At 36.4% G+C, this 20,573-nt stretch overlaps 1 protein-coding gene across 1 annotated transcript; it reads right to left on the reverse strand.

The window, feature by feature from the left end:
• Positions 1-3,880: 3,880 nt before the first annotated feature.
• On the reverse strand, positions 3,881-20,077 carry NME8 (NME/NM23 family member 8). Its single transcript, XM_056338707.1, has 14 exons — positions 20,038-20,077; positions 19,311-19,417; positions 18,216-18,287; positions 17,082-17,198; positions 16,413-16,479; positions 14,465-14,541; positions 12,731-12,823; positions 10,134-10,288; positions 8,848-9,026; positions 7,557-7,701; positions 6,770-6,877; positions 5,862-6,013; positions 4,683-4,827; positions 3,881-4,103 (listed from the first exon to the last, which is right to left on the reverse strand). Exons 1-14 carry the CDS (start codon positions 20,060-20,062, stop codon positions 3,881-3,883), a joined length of 1,665 nt encoding a protein of 554 aa, XP_056194682.1. The 5' UTR covers positions 20,063-20,077.
• Between the last annotated feature and the right edge of the window lie 496 nt (positions 20,078-20,573).

A 20,573-nucleotide genomic window follows, 5' to 3' on the forward strand; every position in this document is an offset into this window, starting at 1 on the left:
AATAAGTAGAAATCCATCAATATGGGTCAACAAACATTTAGAATTATGTTTCCATTTATATTATAAACCAGTAACTTGCAAGTTATTAATTTCTATAGAGTTACATTACTTCTAATTAGACCTAGTTGAGGCTCTGTGGAAAAAATACATTGAGTTTCAACTTCTGACACTATTTGTCCTGTAAGGTCTCTGAAATGAAACTTGTTGGAAGGTGACACTGGATTTTAAACTTGCTTGTTAGATGTGCAGTAAATTCAGAGGCTTCCAGGTAATCCGTTAATATCAGACTGGCTCCTATAGTTACTGCCAAAGGGCTTGTGGATAAACCAGAATGGCAATAAGCATAAAACCCCCCAACATCTGGAAGGAAGGACACACTCCTTTTCTTTAGATGAGATTGCTAGATCCAAACCCCAAAGTACCTTAAATAGGTCAGTTTATATTACAGATGGGAGGTTAACGGATGCACCAGTGATCAAGAGATGCCCCAAACAGACCAACACCCTAAGTATTTTGATTCCTTCTGGCTACAGTATGATGAAACCTTTAGTTTGTAGATACCCTGAGCACATCAGTTTTTATCCTCTGAGCAAGGTAATCAGGAAGTTAATGGTTTGCCCGCAAAGAACTGGATGAACTGAACAGATACTTGCAAGGTCTGACTTGCCAGTGTAGCTCATTCAGCAGTCAGAGCAAAGGAAAAACAGTGCAGTGGTGCACAACCGCAAGCTGATTGACTCCATCTTCTTGGCCGGGAAAAAAGCTTTTTCCCCACTTCTCTTGTTTTATTATGCAGTAATTCAGTACAAATACTCTACAATCAGATGTACTAATTCTTCTTAAACAGTATTTTGAGATTCAGAACCAGCTTGTTTATAATTCTAAACTGAAACAGATCTTTAATATAGTCTTAGTGTCAGATTATGATTTCATTAAAGTACCTAAACAAGGAAATATGTGGTCTGTTGTACAAATAAACATGCCCTGTGGTTCCATTTCTCTCCTGCTGGGACAAAAATCAGAAGAATAATTATGTTATCTTTTGTTAGTCTTGGAAGCATTTTCATCACATCTCCGTACCACCTAATTCTACACTGAACCGCGAGATATTTTCTAAATAAACGGTCACAAAGGTCACATTCTCTTTTGATCTGTCATCTAGAGATGAGATAAAAAGACAGTGTCAGACTTTCTGTAAGATTTGTAGGCAGAGAAGTTGTGTAAATTTAATTGTAAGAAGATTTTAATCTGTGACGCTCAATAGAGTTTAAGTTGGAACACATTTCTCCTGACTCCATGAATGCAAATGCTTGCCGATCCCATCACAAGTGCTCAAACTCTTAAAAATTACATCCCTGTCTCTCTCACAGTAATATAAAATTTGAGGAAGAGTGGATGACAGTCTAAATTATGTGTACAACGCCTAAGTTTTGAGTTGAACTTCTAAAGAGACAAGGTAATCTCTTATTGACAGTATTTCAGTTATCATGCTTTTGAATTCACGATATTTTGATAATTCACCAGAAGCCTGTATCTCAAAGATCTAAAACATTCATGAATCTGAATCTCTTCATCAGCTGAAACAGTTATATTTATTGTTTTGAAACATATCTCTTAAATTCCTCCTTTCCAAAGCTGCTGAAAGACATTAAGGTCACGAACGTGTTTAGGAGAAGAAAATAAGCATTGATAAATTAGTTATTTCCACAATTCAGTTTGGGTTTGATACTTATGCAATGTGAAGAAAACCTGTTGTAGCTTTATGCATAATATTTCAATGTAAGCTACTGGATCATTTTAACCAAGCACGAAACAGGGATCATAATTAGCATGTGTGAATACATGAACCCAAACAAAATGTAATCCTTCAAAATCTAATAGTCCAATCAAACTGAAAAAATGCTATATTGATTAAGAGTGATGTAATGGAGGATGAGGAATGATGGTTAAATGAGCAATAACTCAGTATATAAAATTATATCACACTTAAATAAGCAGAGCTGCTGTACCCCTAAAGCTAACTGAAATTTCCAAGGCTGGTGCAAGAAATGATCCACAGTATTCAAAACCTGTGTATGACGCCTATCGAGCTATATGGTTGTGAACTTCCATCAGAATTTTCATGAACTCTTAATAAGACATAAATGCATTTTGCTGTTTTCAGCATTTCTGCTCCTGTCAAAAAATAAACCCATCTAAACTTTCATCACTGTTATTTACCCCACTGCTAGGGAAGCTCCAGCAAAGATCTCGGGAAATGGGCTGAATGATGTATCTGAAACTGCCCTACTCAGGTGTCTTCTGAGACTGCTTCTTGTTTTAAAGTACAATGTGCCAGCACCCAAAAGACCCAGAGTGCTGAAATAATGCCAGGAAGAACAGCTTTAGTGGGGTTTTGAAGTGAAAAACAAGCCAAAGAACATACAGCAGTTCTGAAGCGTGCTTCTCTGAACTCATCTCACCAAGGTGACTTATAAATTCTGCACTAATCACAGCTTCCTCCAGGGTAGCTAGCCTCAAGTCGAGTTTGTGACAGCAAAGCAGCTGTAGGTGAAAATGGGCCACCAGGAGAATGCTCAGTCCAACTTCTGCTGGAGGGATGCCTGTAATAACACACGCCCCATCACAACAGAAATATTTATCAGGAAGCTCTTTAAAATGGCTACTTGTATTAAGTACAATAGGAACAACAAAGAAAGTGTGAGAAAGAGTTTGTTCTTTCAGGACTTTGCACTTGTAATCGATGCCTGAACTAAGTTCCTTTAACTGAATGCCATACTTTAGTACCTGAACCTTCAACAGACTCAGACAGCAGAAGTGAGAATATATCAGCTACAGAAGAATATTTGTGTTCTTGATGAAGGCCAGCCAAGTTAGGCTGAGACAGGATACACATTCACTAGCTTGGCAAGGAGGTGTATGTCAAGAATGGTTGTTATGTAAGAGCTGGCTTTATATTTTACTTCAATTAATATATTTGAGTTATGTAAATGGACTGGAAAGGACCATCTAGCTTATTATTCTGCCTGTGGCAGTACTTGTTAGAAGATGTTCAGGGAAAGGATAAATAAACAGTACAAACGTTTCTCAGGGCCCTGGGGGAACCAGTAGTCCTTAACAGCCCTGAGCAGTCCCACCTGGGATGCACACCCATACTGTTGACCAACAGGCCCAAGAAGCCCCATTTAAGCTCATACTTGCTCTAAATACTTGCCTAAGCTGTGTTGCAAGAACCCACCTCTGGCCCTGTTGTTCCTGACTGGACCCTTGAATGGGTCCTGGACCTGCTTCATTACTTGTTTCATCTGTGGTTGTTGATGGATGTGACTACCCGGTTCTGCTTGGGTGCTGTGGGGCTGTGCCCCACTGGTGAGGGTGCAGCCTGTGCTGCCATGATGCTCCTGGCTCCTTCTAGCTTGCAGAGCATTCCCACACTTGCTGCTGCTCCCTGCCAATGCTGTAGCACTGCCCCCGCTGTCTTTCAGCATTTCTCCTTTGCAGGCTGCCTGAACTATCCACTTCACGGTGGACGTGTCATTCATAGTGTTTTAATGACCTTCCTTGACCCTGTTTTTTTCAAGGTAGTTATAAACAAAACACCTTAGATTCCTGGAACTGTTGGAAAGGCATAAAACTGTTAAAGTGATAAAAGAAAAACAATCTACTAAACATACATGAAGAAATCATTACTAACATCAAACTTCTAGCAGGTATGACTTGTTACATTGGTAAGTTTTGCAATATGGCAAAGCTAATATCAAAAACGGATGGAGTATGAATGAAAATATATGCATATACATAGTCTTAAGTATAGGTGGTTTGGTAAACACATGCATCTAGTGACATGAATATCGATTTTTGATGACTGTATCTTAATCATTCAAACTATATCAATCTCTCCAAACACACACTCAATACTTTTCAGCGCATGTTGTCTATTAGATGATCCATGAACAGCATTAGACAAAATATCTCGTGCAAACTGAGCTCTAATTGATTCAGGAGATGTTTTTTTTGCCACTTCTGGATCGGTCGGACCCATTAGTTGCCTCCACTCTTCCACAGCATTTGCCTTGGTTAAGATCATTATCACCGATGGCCCCCTGTAAAATCAACACATAAAGAAGCTCTTACACTGTTCTGAGATGCAGACTGAGCTTTGTCGTCAGAGGTACCATGAAGGATCATGATAAGCATTAAGCTATCTGAATTTGTTAAACTGCTTAAATTTTTTTTTCCTGAGTATTTTGTTTAAGACAATATTCTGTATTTGAAAGCCAAAAATATTATAATGATCAGATATTTGGATTTGTCCTAAAAAGATTCTCACCTAATAATTTCTGAAGGAAGAGGATGCATACTCTTTTATCAACAGCTATATTAACAATATTATGAGGAAGATATTTGTCCGACATGGGAAGAACAAAGATTCCATCAGGAATTAGTCCTTTTTTTTTTGAGAAAAAATCCAAAATAACAGTCACTATCTATAAGTTTGGAAAGAACTTTAAGTCTTCCTTTTAAAGAAAGAGCACTCCATGCTAGAAGCTACTAAACTTGCCAGAAAGTGAAAGAGTATAAAATCCTTAGCCCACTTTGTGTGTAGCATGTTTTGTTGGCAGTGTAAATTCAAAGCTTCCTGTATACTTACATACCTCAGTATTGTATAACGAAACACTTACTCAGTCATACAAGCCACCAACTGTTCAAAAAATGGTTTTCCTTTGTGATGCTTATAAAACTGTATAGCCATTTCCCGAGTTAAAGCTGCTTCTTTAATCTTTGAGATGGTAAATCCAGCATCTTTAACTTTTTGCATAATGTCATCTAGAAGAATAACAAGCACTCATTTTTGATTGAAATAGTTTAGATGTAAAAAGTTAAAAGGTTTACATGCAAATAATCACCCAAATGTTAAAAGTTTCAGAAAATACTAGATGCTTTTTTTTTAAAAAAAAAAAAACACCACCAAGACCTATTAGAATTCTACTTTCAATAACAAACAACCATGGTCAATATGACAAACATTTCAACAGTCCTCTAAAACACACAGAAACCATTGTCGTTGCACTAATCCATCTCTATGCAGGTGACAAACCCAGACTGTTATAAACTATACCAGGAGCATTCCCTGCCATTTCTCACATCGGACAGAACGTGGACTGTAGTTTTACTGCTCTTTAACCCACCAGCTGGCCTGCTAAAATCGATCTGGGTTGTTACAAAAGGGGAAGACAGACTCACAAAAGCCAGTGATGAATTAACATTAGAAAGACTACTGAAATTTGTTAGGAGACAAAAGAAGAATGCCAAGAAGAGGCTCTGGATAGAAGGTTTAAAAAAAGCAGCAGCAAAAATCTTTAAGGTAAGATTCCAAATTGTACATAGCGTTCTTTTTACTGTGACCTTTCCTTCTCATGCCCTTTGTTTAATGGCAAGTTAAAACAAGGATGAGAATGCGTCTAATTGAGCAATGACCCCTCTTGAGTCAATAGAGATGCCTGTCTGAAATAAGTAACATGAATTTGGAAAGCCTCTCTTTCCTTTGACTTAAAAGGATGCTGGGCATGCACCTTGCACAAGTGCCTGGCTTTTAACAGCTTAACTTAGCTAACAAATCTCTCACTTCAACTCACCACCATTCTTGTGAAGAAAGAGCTACAGGCAGCTTAAGCAAAGGAAATGTCACCTTTAAACTTCAATATGAGTCATACAAGCTCTATAAAAGCATTCCTCTGCACAGAAAAAATATTTCAGAGAATAAAATGAATGCATCTGATGTGATTTACTACAGTGTACATTGCTAATATTTTGTAGAAATCACATCAGTAGACATAGCCCTCACTTTTTAGGTTGCTTACCTTTATGTTTCTTAGCAGAAGCAGGTTTGATTAATGCCAAAGTGTGCTCCTGAGGGAAGAAGAACTGTAATTCCTTCTGAGCTTCATCAGGTGTAGAACTACCATGCAGCTGACCAATAGGTATGTTGTTGATTGGATTCTTTGCATATAAACTAGGAGTCATTACAAGAGTGAAGTTACTGAAAGAAATAGCCACTTTGAGCTTTAACTATGACTAGCCTTAACCCAGTGAATGTAATTTAATGTTGATCTGACCACTTAAGTGCATAGTGATCTCTGTAGCAGTAGGAAGCCTTTACTGTCTACAAAAAGAACAATCAACATTTTAATTAACCACCTGAAATATGAACAGCTTCCCTCCCAACTCTCATCTTGTTATATTTCCTTGATAATTTCAGTTCATTCTTAATGAAACAGCACTTCTATCAAGAAGTAAGATGATACCGTATCAATTTCTTAGATCAATAACAAAGAGAGAAAGCTAAGATGTCCATTTATAAAATGTGTAGGAGAAACTTACTCACAAATAAAATATTCTACTAATGAAAAGTTTTTATTAAGCTGAGAAAATAAGCATCTATTCTAAAAAATAATGGTACTATTTCAAGAAAAAAAGAAAGATATTACCAATTTTTTTCTCTGAGTCAAGAGGGCTCCTTTCAATTTAACATCCTTTTTTAAACTCAGCTTTTCATTATGTTTACCAGCCATTATTTCTCAAAAAACATGCTATAGTTTCTAAGTGTAATATACCACTTCCAAAAAAAGCTTGGCAAACTGCAGAAATATATATCAGCTTCCAGATGATGGCACTATAGTTACACCAGTTGGAATGTGGTTTCATTGAAATGAAGACTGTGGAAGTAAGTTGGAAGCTGTGAATGATGGTTTGCTATTGAAATTATTACCTGTTTGGATTTTCCTTCTCAGCCTCTTCAACCATCTTTGGGCCTATTATATCTCTCCAACGTGCTATGGCGTTTTCTCGTGTTAGAGCAAGTACAAGAGTTGGACTGCTATGAAATGGGAAAACTGGCTTTAAAAAAAAAATTGAACTCTGCAATTTGTAAAAGTGATTTGATTCTATACAGTCCAGGTTAGGAAAATGAACCCTAATATTGGAGGACTTTAAACCCGATCTCTGTTTAAACAGCCTGATAAAACCTTATGGGGCTTAAACATGAATTCAAATTTCAAAGTTACTGAATGTTACTACAACAGCAAGAATGTTATAGAATTGGGATATGTCCAGTGCTGATCAGCTCCCAAGTTTTTATCCCAGCCACACCCCAACTTCATATGAAAGCAATATCCAAACATGATTTATTACTCTTCCTCAAGGAATTCAGCACACAGCCTGGACAAAGATTTCAGAACCTTCCCACAGACAACCTAAATGTAGCCTTCCAATGCAGAGCTCAGCTGGTTTCACCTAAATCAGTGGAACTGGCTGCTGACTTCGACAACTTACATCCAGAGATATGGAGTAGCTAGTTATTTTTAAAACCCTGATTTATTTATCTGCTGTACATGGGAATTATCTCATTATCCACACTTGTCTGATGCTGGTTTGAGTTTTACCAGACTCTGAAATACATGGATAACTTATAGCCATGTATTTTTCAGGCTAATTATTTATTGTGAAAACTTCAGTCTTGTTTATAGATCCACTTTCTCATTTTTCATTCAGCGTACCTGGTCATTTGCTCTAGAAGGACTGGAAAATAGTCTTGATTTTCATGCTCTTTGTAAAATTTACGTGTTTGTTCTTCAGATAGGATTATTTCTTTCTGCATTGCTATTTTGAAGCCATCGTCCTTTATTCTTTGCAGGATAGAATCTGTTTAATATATTGTAATAATTCTAAATTGCCACCCATTCATTAATTTGCATACTTGTGAAGAAATTGCATGGACTTTCCAATCATAATGTTAAATTTTTACAGATGAATTAATTTCCTAATTGAAGAACAGAAAACTAATTTAAAGCAACTACTAGAGGGCTTCAGTATTTGCCTGGACACTCAAAAAGCTGGTGCTCACCCACTTAAGGCTTTCTCTCACTTCAGAAACCTCAGTAGAAATTGCTGACTGACAAACGCATGTGTTGCTATCACCAAAAGAAGGTTGAAGAATTTTGAATAGGTTGGATATTAATTTAACTAGATCTTACGAGACCACATGCATAAGCAAACAGCATTTAGCACAAATCAAAATTGATAATTGATTTTTTTGCACAAAAAAACTTGATAATTACCTACACATTGACTGCAGAACTGCTGCTCTAAGCACTCTAAGCAACATACTAGATAACAATCAAGAAAATAAATACCCAGGGAGATGTCAAAACTGTAGTCTTTCAGATCTCTGCGTATAGGTTATTTCAAGTTCAGAGGATCTCAAGTTAGAAACAAAAATGCTATCTGGAATGGAGGAAGAAATGCAAATATGTGCCTGAGAAGGAAAATAAGCTTGTTTGGAGGGATCTTCATGCTAACGTGGTAGATCTTTTGACTTAATCTGTAAAAACTTTGTCTGTCTAGACCTGCCCTTGTGCAGTAGTGCCTTATGCAGCATGGAACATCCTGGGTCAGATCTTTTTCACCTTGCCATTGATCTACCTTGGACGTGCTATTCAAGAATAGTACCAGCTACTTTATTAGATGGGAAGTATGACCCCTATACTACACTTCAAAAATGTTACCTTCTCTGAGAGGTATTCTAGAAACATTCCATCCAAATATACAATTTGAAGATGTTCTGCAAAAATCCATCAAAGGAACAAAGTAACATTGACATTTACATACTCAATATATATCAAAAACGTTAACCATGTAACTTTTTTTCTGACAAAGATTACTGCCAACTTAATGCTGGGGAGACAATATAGCCTAAGAACATTTCATTAATAGAGTTAGAATTTAAAAAATTCAAAATATGAGACTTTTTATATACCCTAGATAGAAAATTTAGTTATTAACACTTACGGCGTCTTTCCTTTAAGAGAGAAGGTCTAATTAAAGCCAAAATACTCTCAACTTTTTGATCTGTCTTCTTTATATCAAAATTTGGGAAAAAAAAGGCAAGCTGTCTGCTGGCATTTTCTACGCTGTCTTGCACATCACATAAATTTGATATACTCTCAGCTTCCATGGTTCCTTCCAACCTACGAAGACACAGTGTGATACAGTGTTTACGTTACTGCATGCGTTGTGTTAACAGTTGATTTCTTAAAGCTGTACTTTCTTAAAGTTTAGTGAAAAATAAGAATAGAATGCCAAACTAAGTTTTTATTAAATTCAGAATCATGACTAATATTTCTGAGAAGAGAATTATTAATCTTCTTTAAAAGTGCCTTGTCATGTGCTATGAAAGGGAAATCTCAGCCATGCAGCTTTTCTAATTCCCCTATAGCTAATTCAAAATAGCCTCTCTGTTTCACTAGACAGAATTGCTACTGACAAGTGTACAGCGTATAATGAATGATCAGTAAAAGGAGTGTTCTTGATTCATGTACAGCATGATCTGAAAAATGGTAGCACTACAGAATTGTCTTTAACAGAGATACTTTTCATTGTTACTTGCCTGTATTTCTAAGGTTTATTTAGCTGTGTAAATGCAGTCACTCTTGGCCACTTTAGAAAATGCAGTATTCCCCAGTTGTACTAATTAACGCAGAAAGGGTTACGGTAGGTAACAAAAATACCAATTATTATGACAAGTTCTTTTCTGGAACAAAGTGTTTAAATTCATGTTGCTTTAAGTAAATCTCTTTTCTAAATGTAAAACTCAATCCAATATTTGAATTTTTGTGAACACTCTATTGTCTGATGCTGTATACAACGATCACCCTCTTTAAAATTCTCTACAAATGCTTATTGTCAGAGAAAAGAGATATTTAAAGATATTTTAGTTGTGAACAGCTAGCTCTTACAATGTTCTTATGCACCTTGGAGCTAGGGAACAAAACACCAAACCCTCCCACTTGCTTGCTGGTTTTACAGGTCCCCAGGAGCACAATATGTTTTGTGTGTCCCCTGGTCTCCCTTGGGTCACACCTGCAACTTCCCAGCATACCTAGGAGTGAGTGCGGGCAACAGTGCAACCCTCAGTGAGCAATGCCAGCAGTCACTTTGTCTGTGTGGACTGGTATGAAGTGGAACTGGAGGCTGTGCACACGGGCACGTGAGCATCTGTAGGAATGTGCCTTGGTTTATGATGTGCCCTGAATACTGTAAATGAATCACATATACGCATTTTCACCAGTAGTTACCTGTCTGGCTTGGCCTCAGGCTCATCAGGCACACTCTCACTTGATTCACGTAGGTCTTTCCAGTGAGGAATAGCATCAGTTGCTTCTTTTTTAGTGATTACCAAAATGTAGCATGGTCCACTCATCATAAATCGAACAAATTCATCAAAATCAGGCTAAAAAACATAATTTTTCCCCTATGAATTGCAGAAACTCTTGAGTTTATTGTCAGAAATGAGACTACCATCTTTTCCAAAGAAACCCATAATTCCTGTTCTAAAATGGCATTCACATACATTACACAAAACCCTGTGAAATTTTTTGGGAAGTTTTTTGATCAATCATTTGAGACAGCAAGACTATAAAACGTCTAAAACAAAATCCATTGAGATAAAGGAAGTCGTAGAACTACATTAAACAAGTACCACAGGTTAAAATGCAAATGGCAGGAGTCAAGAAAATTATGTAGAAACCTGACGTGATTGAATGCTATGCTTGCAGTACCACATATAGTGTGACATAACAAAGTGCAATACAGTTCCATGCATAATTTTTAAAACTGAAAATCATGTAGCTGACTGTAAATATAGAACACTGAGATATTTGCAAGACATTTGTAGTCTTTTCCTTCATTTTCTTTTTTGTTCTTTTAAATCCTTCAATTTCAACTTTCAATCCTACAAATGTACATTTTCATCAGAAAATGACTTTTGAAATTGTGAGGTTTTAATCTTTTTTTCTTGTATGTCACTTTTTCTTTCAATATTTTGAATTTCCTCAAATATCTTTTCTCTTCATAAATATTTGACTAAATCGTTTGCTAGTCCCCTTCAACTGATTGTTTATGTTACATTTTCCCTTTAATAACACGAGGATGAAATATTCACATCTATGCTTTCAATTTGTTGTTTTTCTCTTTCAGTTATCTTCATATCTATACATACACTTAACCCATTTCACAAGGCGAACAAACTCAAAAGAGGCAGAGTGAATGCAAGTACAAAAACATTTAGTACAATGCATAAAGGGAGTATTTATACCATTGTGGCTTCAAAAGTACATTTGCTTACATTAGAAGAAATAGATGCGGCTATTAGGTTTGTCTGTTCTGGATCACCCAACTTCATATTAAAAAGAAACAATTTCTGCTTCCAGTTGTATTGCTTTGAGTCTCCATTACTTTATAACAGGCAGCCTCTGGACCCTCAGCGAACTTGCAGCGTATTAAATCAGGAATAATTTTGCCCGCCGAGTACAAAGGAGTCTATGTTCTGCATTCTCACTTTAACAAATATTTTTCAGCTTAAAATTACACTTAGAGAATGGCAAATAAGTGGCTTCTCAATATGCATAGGGCCCTCTGGATCACTTCTGGTAGTTCATAGTAGTTTTGTTATTCCCCCTGTAATAATGCTGGCTAGGATCTGCTGCAGTGTAGCAGTGCTGCCACATATCAAGTATTGCATGCATTTTCTCGTCTGTCTTTCTTCCTCCCATGTCTCCTTCTACACCTAACTAATCTCAGATTTGGCTGCTGTTTCAGTGAAGATGACTTTTTTTAACTTCTATTTCAAAACTATCATTGTCTAAACTAGAATCCCAACTTTGCTAAAACCAAGCTCTTCACAATGCCTTACAAGCTCTCCCTGCTACTTCCTTTCTAAACCATAGTGCAGCCATCTGGTGATTACTATCTGATTTCTTTTTTTCCCCTCTGGCTTCAGTAGGAACCATCTTGTCTCACTCATTCATTTGGAATGCCACAGGAATACTTTCCCAGCTTCTTCTTTTGATTATGCCAGCCCTTTCATTGATCCCTTCCATTGGTCCCTTCAATAATATCAAACCAACTAGTTGCCTGCATATAATTCCAGCGTCTGTATATCAAGCAGATCTTAAATAGGAGAAGATATAAATGTTTGCTAAGCAGCTTCATTTTTGTAATTCAGTTTCTTCTGTAGAGTTAACTTTAGCTATCATACTGGCAAAGCACTTGACAATATCCAGGTGCTAGTTTGCTAGACCACTGCCATTTAATGGTAACCAGCATAATTTCTCTGTTTTGTCGAACTCTGTCTGTCCTTAGCTATTTGTTGTCCCCTGTTATAGGGTAGGGCCAGAATAACAAACTTCAGTAGAGATGCTTCCTCTTTCTGCCTGTGCATGTGTTTATTCCCAGTACTACCCCCTGAGAAAAGCTGTAAAGACGAAAAAATGTAATACGTGCTATCACTTATTTTCTGGCTGGAAGAGTATGTGTCAAATACATACACAGTCATATAGATGATTTGGGGTATGTGCTACATTTCAGCACCTAACAGCCTTGTTTGGGGCCATGACTAAGGGTCTTGCACATTCTGATAACAGAAAGAACTAGAAAATCTTTTGATATTGGAGTTCAGTTTAGTTTAGCTGGAATGTTAGGGCGCTACCAAGCTGTATTTGTATTAGTTGGTTGGAAAAAGAGTGATAAACTCCTTTTTTTCTACGTACTAAATCTACATTAATTCAGTACTTCAAAATACTACATGTTTACAATACAGAGATTTGCAAACACGTGTAGCTACAGAGATATGTTTTACCTGCTCCTTTTTTTCAGGTTTTTAGTTTGGTTTTACCTGTTCTTTATTCCGGGCATAGAATTCTCTGACTTGCTCTTCAGTTAGCATTTTCTTCTCTGCTGCTTCAATGTGAAATCCTGCATCTCTAATCTGCAATTATTCAGTTATTATTCAATGGCATTTGAAAATGGATATATAAAAAAATCATACATTAATGTAAATCTAAAGATTGATTCCTTTTGTATGCTTTCTTTAGTTTAACATTTTCTGAAATGTTCCAAATATAATTGCTACATTTGCCTAAACTGAAGTTCCAGCTTTTCAAAGCACTTCACCAAATCCAGGGTTACAATGATCACTAAATTAATGTTTGTGAAAAATATAGTACAGTTCAACATATGTATCAGTTCAGTAGTTAATAATCTCTTTTATTTAACATTGAATGGTTTTGACCATTGTGAGTGATTAACATGCAACCACTTCTAAAAATGTTATTAAAAACTATATTATAATCATAGTAGTCATATAAATGTGTAGTTGTCAATAGTTGTATTAGGCTGAACTACTTGGCTTTAGAAAGGGCAAATAAGCAAAAATAAACTATTTTATGATTATCTATTTCAAGTTACATTACTGCACTAAATTCAGGTATATGCAAGAGATGCACATTTACATGACCTGTACAGAAATTCATAGTCTATGTTATGAGATTTATACCATATATTGATATTTAAACAACAAAAGCACTACCCAGCACCAGTACTGATCATATGCCAATATTAATCTGCTTACTAGCACTCTGCTCTTTAAAAGCCCCTATGATGCTGCTGAGTGTTTCCAGACTGCCTTGACAAGGCTGAGTGTGGAAACAGTGTGGGTACACACCTCATAAGGCATTGCAAAAGCAGAGACGACTAACAGCTGCTCACTTGTAGCTAAATTGCTTTCAAGCTCTGCCTGCTTGTTTTTGCCTTTACTGAGCTTCCTTCCTTTCCGGCCAAGGTAGAGTAATTGCAGAAGGAAACTATACAATGCTGATTTTCTTTCCTGCAAAGGTCACTGGCCCTGTCATAACACTTCTTAGAATCAGCGTGATTTTATCTTGATATGTAGTGTTATGAGGCATTTTTTGTAACAGAAACACTGAGAAATTCCTGTAATTGAAATGAGTGTTACTACAGTATCATATTCTGGAAGGCAAAATAATTTTTCTTTCACTGTGTAATGGCTTAAACACTGAATCCTTGAATGCATCCTTGTGTACTTGCTGGAATCACACATTCTTCACTACAGGAACAAATATTGCACTACTGACAAATATTAGTGTATAATTACTAGTGCACAAGAATTAGCCTCACCATCTATGCACATATATTGCCATATGTGTCTGTGCATGCACCCTCTCCTGTAAGAAACTAGTTAACTGATTTATGTGTGCCTACAATTCTTTAAGATGCTGTGTGAAGAATAAACTTCACCACGATCTCTAGTTCTAATTTCTATTGCAATGTGAGGGAAAAAAACATTTCTCTTTGTAGATTTCATGTGTTGCTGATTGGCACAGTACGCATCCATGTCGTACCTCATGTACTGACATAAAATATTGAAGCAATAATATCAGTCTGAACACTGTATTATTTCAGGTCAAAATTATCACACTTTTATCACCCTTATCAGAGAAACATTAACAGATCTTCTAAAGCCTGGGCATAAATTAGAACCAACTTACTCTTGTATCTTGCTACTATGCCTCTTAAATAGGATGAATTAATCTTTTCACATTCTCTCTACCTTTTGTTTAATTTCTTCTACACGTCCCTCTAAGACATCATCAGGCTTTATAATTCCAACAGAATATCTGACTAATTCTTCTGGAAAAGGGAAAAAAATCATGTATCAACGAATATATTTCTCAAAATAAATACACAACTAAATTTTCCATTACTTAAAAGTGGGTTTCTCTAAATAATTTTCTATTTTAATATTGAGATGGCCAACCAGTGGTTTCAAAAAATAAATGACTCCAGTGCTTAAAGCACATCTGGGTGTGCAGGACTGTCCTTGGCCATCCCTGGAATCCACATTCATGATGAACCACTGGTGTTTTCAGTAATACGGTGGAGAAATGGTTCGCATGCAGTGAGGTGTGGTGGAAAACCTGCAGTTTAAGATGGATGGTTTGTCTAGGGAGCTCTGTATGTGCAAGACTAGTAATGTTAAAGGAATGAATATACAGAGGAAAACTCATTAAGTGAAAAACTTTATGAATGCTGGAGATTTCCAGTAAAATACATTACTTGTCATAGTAGACATTTTTTTCCTTAGCACTGTGGATGCTGAAATAATTTGCAATATATAACTGTTGAGGTAACACAATCTAATGTTTAAAAACAAGAAGTGTTTCTGATTGTAGACACACAGTTACAACATCCATGGCATTCAGATCCCTGCAAAATGACAGAAAGTGGTCAGAAAAGAATATAAACTACATCATCTTTGCAGGATCTCAGGTTTACAGTTAAGCATTAGAACTTAAATCAATCAGATTCCAGGCACTGTAGAAGAACTTAATGATAGCTCTAACAGAAACACCAGGCTACTTGTTTCCAATACTAGAAAATGCTCACAGGCATCTGCATGTGGTAAGGAAAATATTACCACAAAATGTTAGTGTATTATGGCTTCTGAAATATCCCCTAACCTGAAGCTGAACCCAAGCTGAAAGCTCTGTTCCCTGATTTTGTCACACATTTAGGTTCTGTGGATTAGCACGAAGTCTGCGTGTCGTTGCTAAAGGATTTGTAATACTGTACACTACTAGGTCTCAGAGGGTTTACAAGGAAAAAAAAAATAGGCTAAAACTGAGGTCAGGAATATGCCACTTGAACCATATGATAAAGAAGGCATGAAGAGGAAGGAGAAGGGACGTGGCTTAATCCATGACTGTGATCTAATGCCTTCTCACAGGAAGAAAAAGTCAAGATCAAGGAGAGGGTGGGGGAGTTCATCCCATCTCAGCATTGCTGAAGGGCATTCTATACATATATGGAACAGCAGGAAGCTTCAGTAGCCACAGGTAACAATAGGAATAGAAAAGATATAGGTCCCAGCTCATGATAAGCCTGAGATAAATCATAGACATGTGACTCACAAACAGGATGGTGCTTATTTTTCGATCTTTTTGGAACTTTATCCTACTATTGTGGATTTATGCACTTATGGAAATCTGTTCTTTAGGCCGTAAAGTTAATCTGCCGAAAGAGTTAATTAAAAATAGTCTGAGATACAAGGCATGCCATTCATTCACAGAGTAACTCTTCCAAGCCTCTCAGGTTGCTCCCATCTTGGTATTCCTGTAGAACATCCAAGGGTTAAGAAACACCACCTCAACAAAAGTACACCGCTAACACAGCCACTGTGTAGAAGTGACTTTCAGCCACTAGTTTTCCACAGGAGAATTCCCTGGCACAGAGCACTGCCGCTAAACGCCAGGGACCTGAAGTCTGCAGGCTCCCAAAGAGGGGTTGAAGATGCTGATGATGATAGTCCAATATCTTGATGCCTTACAGAAGAAAGCTTCCCCTCAGTTTGATATCCTTAATCACAGCCTCTCATATTATTAACTCAATGAAAGGAATGTTCATTAATGCTGGACATACCCAATTCTTAGTCAAATAATTAAAAAGAGATTTGTTAATTTTCTTTGTTAACTTTTCTAAAATAAATCAAATTTATTTACCCTTAGGTACAGTTTTCTCAACAGCGCCTTCTGATGATTTCTCTTCTAGGAAAACAAGTTCATCTACCTAAGGTAATTGTGAACAGAATGAAAGTACATCACCAATGCAAAGCTAAACCTCACCAAATGCAGCTGTCAGATATTTACAATACTTTTCTCTTAATGTAGGAGCATATCTGCTGCCCTGGAAAGGAAGCAATTCTAAGACCTTGGGTTAGCCTGATTTTCCTTAACTGAGTACAGTTTGTTAAGTTTCCTTTTACTGTAAGCAGGTTCATTGATCTCCATTTTCACTCAAAACAAACAATGAGACATGACTATTTCCCATGTCTTATCTTTGTTTCATATGATACACTTACTAAGTTATACATGGGAAGTACTCAGTCTCGAAAGAAAAAAGATGACTAAACCTTTTATGTGGTAGTGACATTTTGTCCATCTCCCAATTTTTTTGCATTAATAGGCTAATCTGTAAATTTCTTAAATTTTTATAAAGTATCATTTAATGGAAATTTCTAAAAAAATAACCCTCCTCACATATGTTGCTTTATTGTTATGAAAAAAACACAGAGTTAAAAATTACCAAAAACACTATCACAGGCATTGAAATAAACAGTGTAAGTGTAATAAAAATACTCATTTATGTTTAAGTATCTGTTTTGTGAGTACCTCGGCACGTTCCTTCCGTCCAGCTGCAATTTCCCTTTCTTCTTGCACTAGCTCCGTTATTTTCTTACTTATAAGAGGAGCATTTGCACCTCTCACTATTCCAATAATTTTGCCATTCTGTAAAAAGGGAAGTAACACTCTCAATGAGTTCTAGTCAGTTCATATGTTTACTTGAGGTTTGGAACACGCTATATCTTGCTGTGTTTTTCAGCAACAGGACCACTTTCTATGCCCACTGAAGTGAATATGAAAGCTACTACTGCTTCTACGAGTTGAGAATGAACCTCTTGTGCCTTTACTTCTTCCCTTCCTCTCTACCTAATTTTCCATGTTTATTACCTAGGCTCACCGTTAACAGTACAGTCAGAAGTAAATGCAAATGCGGAATTTACTAGCTCTTGATTTCTACAACATGGAGTTTTCTATCTTTTTATTTGCTTTACATTTCAGCGTGTGCTCTACCGCACTCAGGAGTACCATAGTGAAGTTAACTACCGATGATCAAAGATACTGTTAACTTCACTTGGCAGCATTCAGATTTAAACCTGAAAGTATCCTGAAAGTATCATTGTTTTTGGCCCCTAATTATGGGAATTCAGATCCTGGCAACCTCAAGTCAAAAAACCCACCACCTCCTAAGCAAGCAGTGTTCTACAGTGGAGTCCTAGGAGAACAGCCTTTCTGTATCCATCAGTGAGAGATAATGTAATATATGATTAATTGTTACAATTGCTCACAATGCAATTTTATTAATTTATCTTAAAAACCTTAAAGTGGAAGAAGTATACTCTTTTTCCCTGAGGGAAAGTGTGCCTAAAATAATCATCTCAGTGTAGCCGCATGTAGGCATTTTGTGTGAGGCAACCCTGGAAAACTTCCACGGATTTCTCACTAACTACCAAAACTGTGGCTACCACATACCTTCTGTGGCTGTGTGTGCAACAGCCACAACAAGAAAGTACTTGAGAACCACAGATTTCAGCATGGGAAACCAGCCTCAGGTAAACATCTGATTATATGATTCTACATACTGTAAAATGTAGATTTATGCAGCTTTGCATTTCTTTTTAATCTACTGAAAAATTAAAGGAAAAGTAGGCAGCATATTAAAAGAAACTGATGTGATGTACTTACAACGCAAAAAAGAAACACAGGTTCACATGTACTCCTAAATGGTTGCAGAGTAGAAATGCTGTCAGCCTCTGCCTGAAGTCAGATGAAGAAGATTATTTACTTATGTGTGTGTACATACATACATACATATATATAAACCTTCTTGCCTGCAAGAAAACTGCAGTCTTACGTTGGTGTTACACACTCAACTGCTGTTTTACATACAACTAGCAGTCCTTATAGCACTTGCTGGTGGTGAAGAAAGAACTGTTTTGGTAACATGGGATTGGCCTCCCTTCATATTACAGCAGTTAATTATGCAAAAATGCCTTATTCTAATACTGTTTTCCTATGTAGGTTATAACAACATACACAAATGAAGAAGTACTCCATGTAGTCTTCACAGAAGAGATTATGCACTGTATTAAGTTCTTTGTGACGTGGTCAACTGTATGAAAGCACTTGAGATTATCTCTGAACATAACTGCCTGCTTATTTGTGTATAAACATGTATTTTCTGAAAAATGCTTTGATCAGGCAATTGAAAGTCTTCAGTAACATGAAAAAAGCTGCCCTTGGTCAACATCTGGGAGGATCTGAACCTGTGAGACTAATTCATCTACTTTAAATACAACATATACCTCCAATTTTATACTGATAGTGTAGAGGAATATTTTTACTGCTAGTTGTGTGATAATTTATTTTTCAATTCCCCTTTTTTGTTCTCTTAAAATGAAATACAAGAGAGTATTTGGGAAAAAAGTTTAGTTTAGCATTTTTCGTGGATGTAAGAATTTTAAATGTGATAATGCATAATGTAGAGACTTAAAACTAAAAATCGTATAGTTTAGCTTTTGAATGTTTCAGCAATCTCATCAAGGAAAACAAAAGTTGTGGGATATCAGCTTCCTTTCTGTTATAGCTCCTTCCACATTTATTACCATTTCTAATCTACCTCTAATAAAAGTCTTACGAGGCAATATGCAAAAGAAGAGGCAACCAGACCAAAATTATGACTAAGGACAGTAAAATGAAAGCTCTGTATATGCAGACAGATAAACAGATATATTTACAATAAAATGTAAGTGAAGTTCCATACAGAATTTACATCCTTACCACTGCAAAATGCAACACATCATCTTCACCAAACTCGTTCTTCAGTTTTCTGAATAAATTCACCACAGCTTTGCAAGGACCGCACCAGGCTTGGTACACATCTATTACTAAAATGAAATGGTTTGGAATTCCAGACAGTTGACTTCTGGAGCTTATGAAGTGAGAAATGTTTATGTGTGTGTTGGCACTGGGAAGGCATTCACATGCATCTTTTAGTCCTCTTCTAGTCAACGAATGCATGATGAATGCATCAATGTATTCAGTGGATTCATCAAATGCAATTCCTAGGAGATACTGTTACTGGACTGAGCAAACTGAAAAGTGGGGATAATAGACATCACAGAACAGAACACTGATTAGCTGTATTAGTTTAGTCTATACAAGATTTGAGGGAAAAGCTTCCACAGAATTGTCCAACCCCCTACTGTACAGAATACCATATTGGAAAGGTATTTTCTAAACATCGGTGTGTAACAGTGGATAAAATAATGGATAACACTATTTGTGACAAGTATTTGTTTACCATAGAAGACAGTGTGTATTCATAAACACAATATTTACATTTACACTTTAATACATTATTATACATTAACTTTTCTTTAAAAGATAGTATGACACTAGTCTTCCAGATTTGTAACAAGTATCTATTAAAGATGATATGATATACTTAAGTATAAAAAACTGCACGTCTTCATGAGAGATTAAACAGAAAATAATAATTTAGTACCTATTACACCTTTTGTCAGCAACATTTCATCCCACTGATTTTGGTTGGTTATTATGGCCTGAAATAAAATGAAATAACATTTTAACATCTTAAAAAGGCAAAAAAAAATTTTAAAATCTATTAATCTCTAAAATTGTTTGGTTAGGATTTATACCTGGAGCTGGATTTCTTTGTTCTTGTCTGCCATCTCCCTGTGATCCTAGGAAACATATCAAAATATGAAGCATGTTTAACAGGTTTTTTTTAAAAGAGCATGTGGTGTGCAGAACTGATTTATATGGCTTTCAACACAATGCTGCCTATTGATTCCCTTAAAAATTAACCCAACTGAAGACCCTACAGCAATGGCAGTTAACACCCCACATGAGCACTCTGTTTGCAAAACCCACAAAGCACAGGAAACAGAATAAAATTTAGTTTCTTAATCAGTTACGGTCTTCAAAATGTTTTGGACTCAACAATTTTTCAAGCTTATAATCACTCTGTTCAGAATGGCCACAGGGGCCTTGGGTGGGCTGAGAGTTGCTGCAACAGTG

The sequence above is a fragment of the Falco biarmicus genome, chromosome 4 (genome assembly GCF_023638135.1).
Source record: "Falco biarmicus isolate bFalBia1 chromosome 4, bFalBia1.pri, whole genome shotgun sequence".
Lineage (NCBI taxonomy): Eukaryota > Metazoa > Chordata > Aves > Falconiformes > Falconidae > Falco > Falco biarmicus.

What these genes read in the sequence shown, in the direction of transcription:
- NME8 (XM_056338707.1), bottom strand. Translation starts at nt 20,062, where the DNA reads ATGTTGCTGACAAAAGGTGTAATAG. An exon ending in CTGTGTTTCTTTTTTGCGTT is followed by an intron (nt 17,199 to 18,215) that starts GTAAGTACATCA and finishes CCCTTTTTACAG; the next exon opens with AATGGCAAAATTATTGGAAT. An exon ending in CTTCTAGAGCAAATGACCAG is followed by an intron (nt 6,878 to 7,556) that starts GTACGCTGAATG and finishes CCCATTTCATAG; the next exon opens with CAGTCCAACTCTTGTACTTG.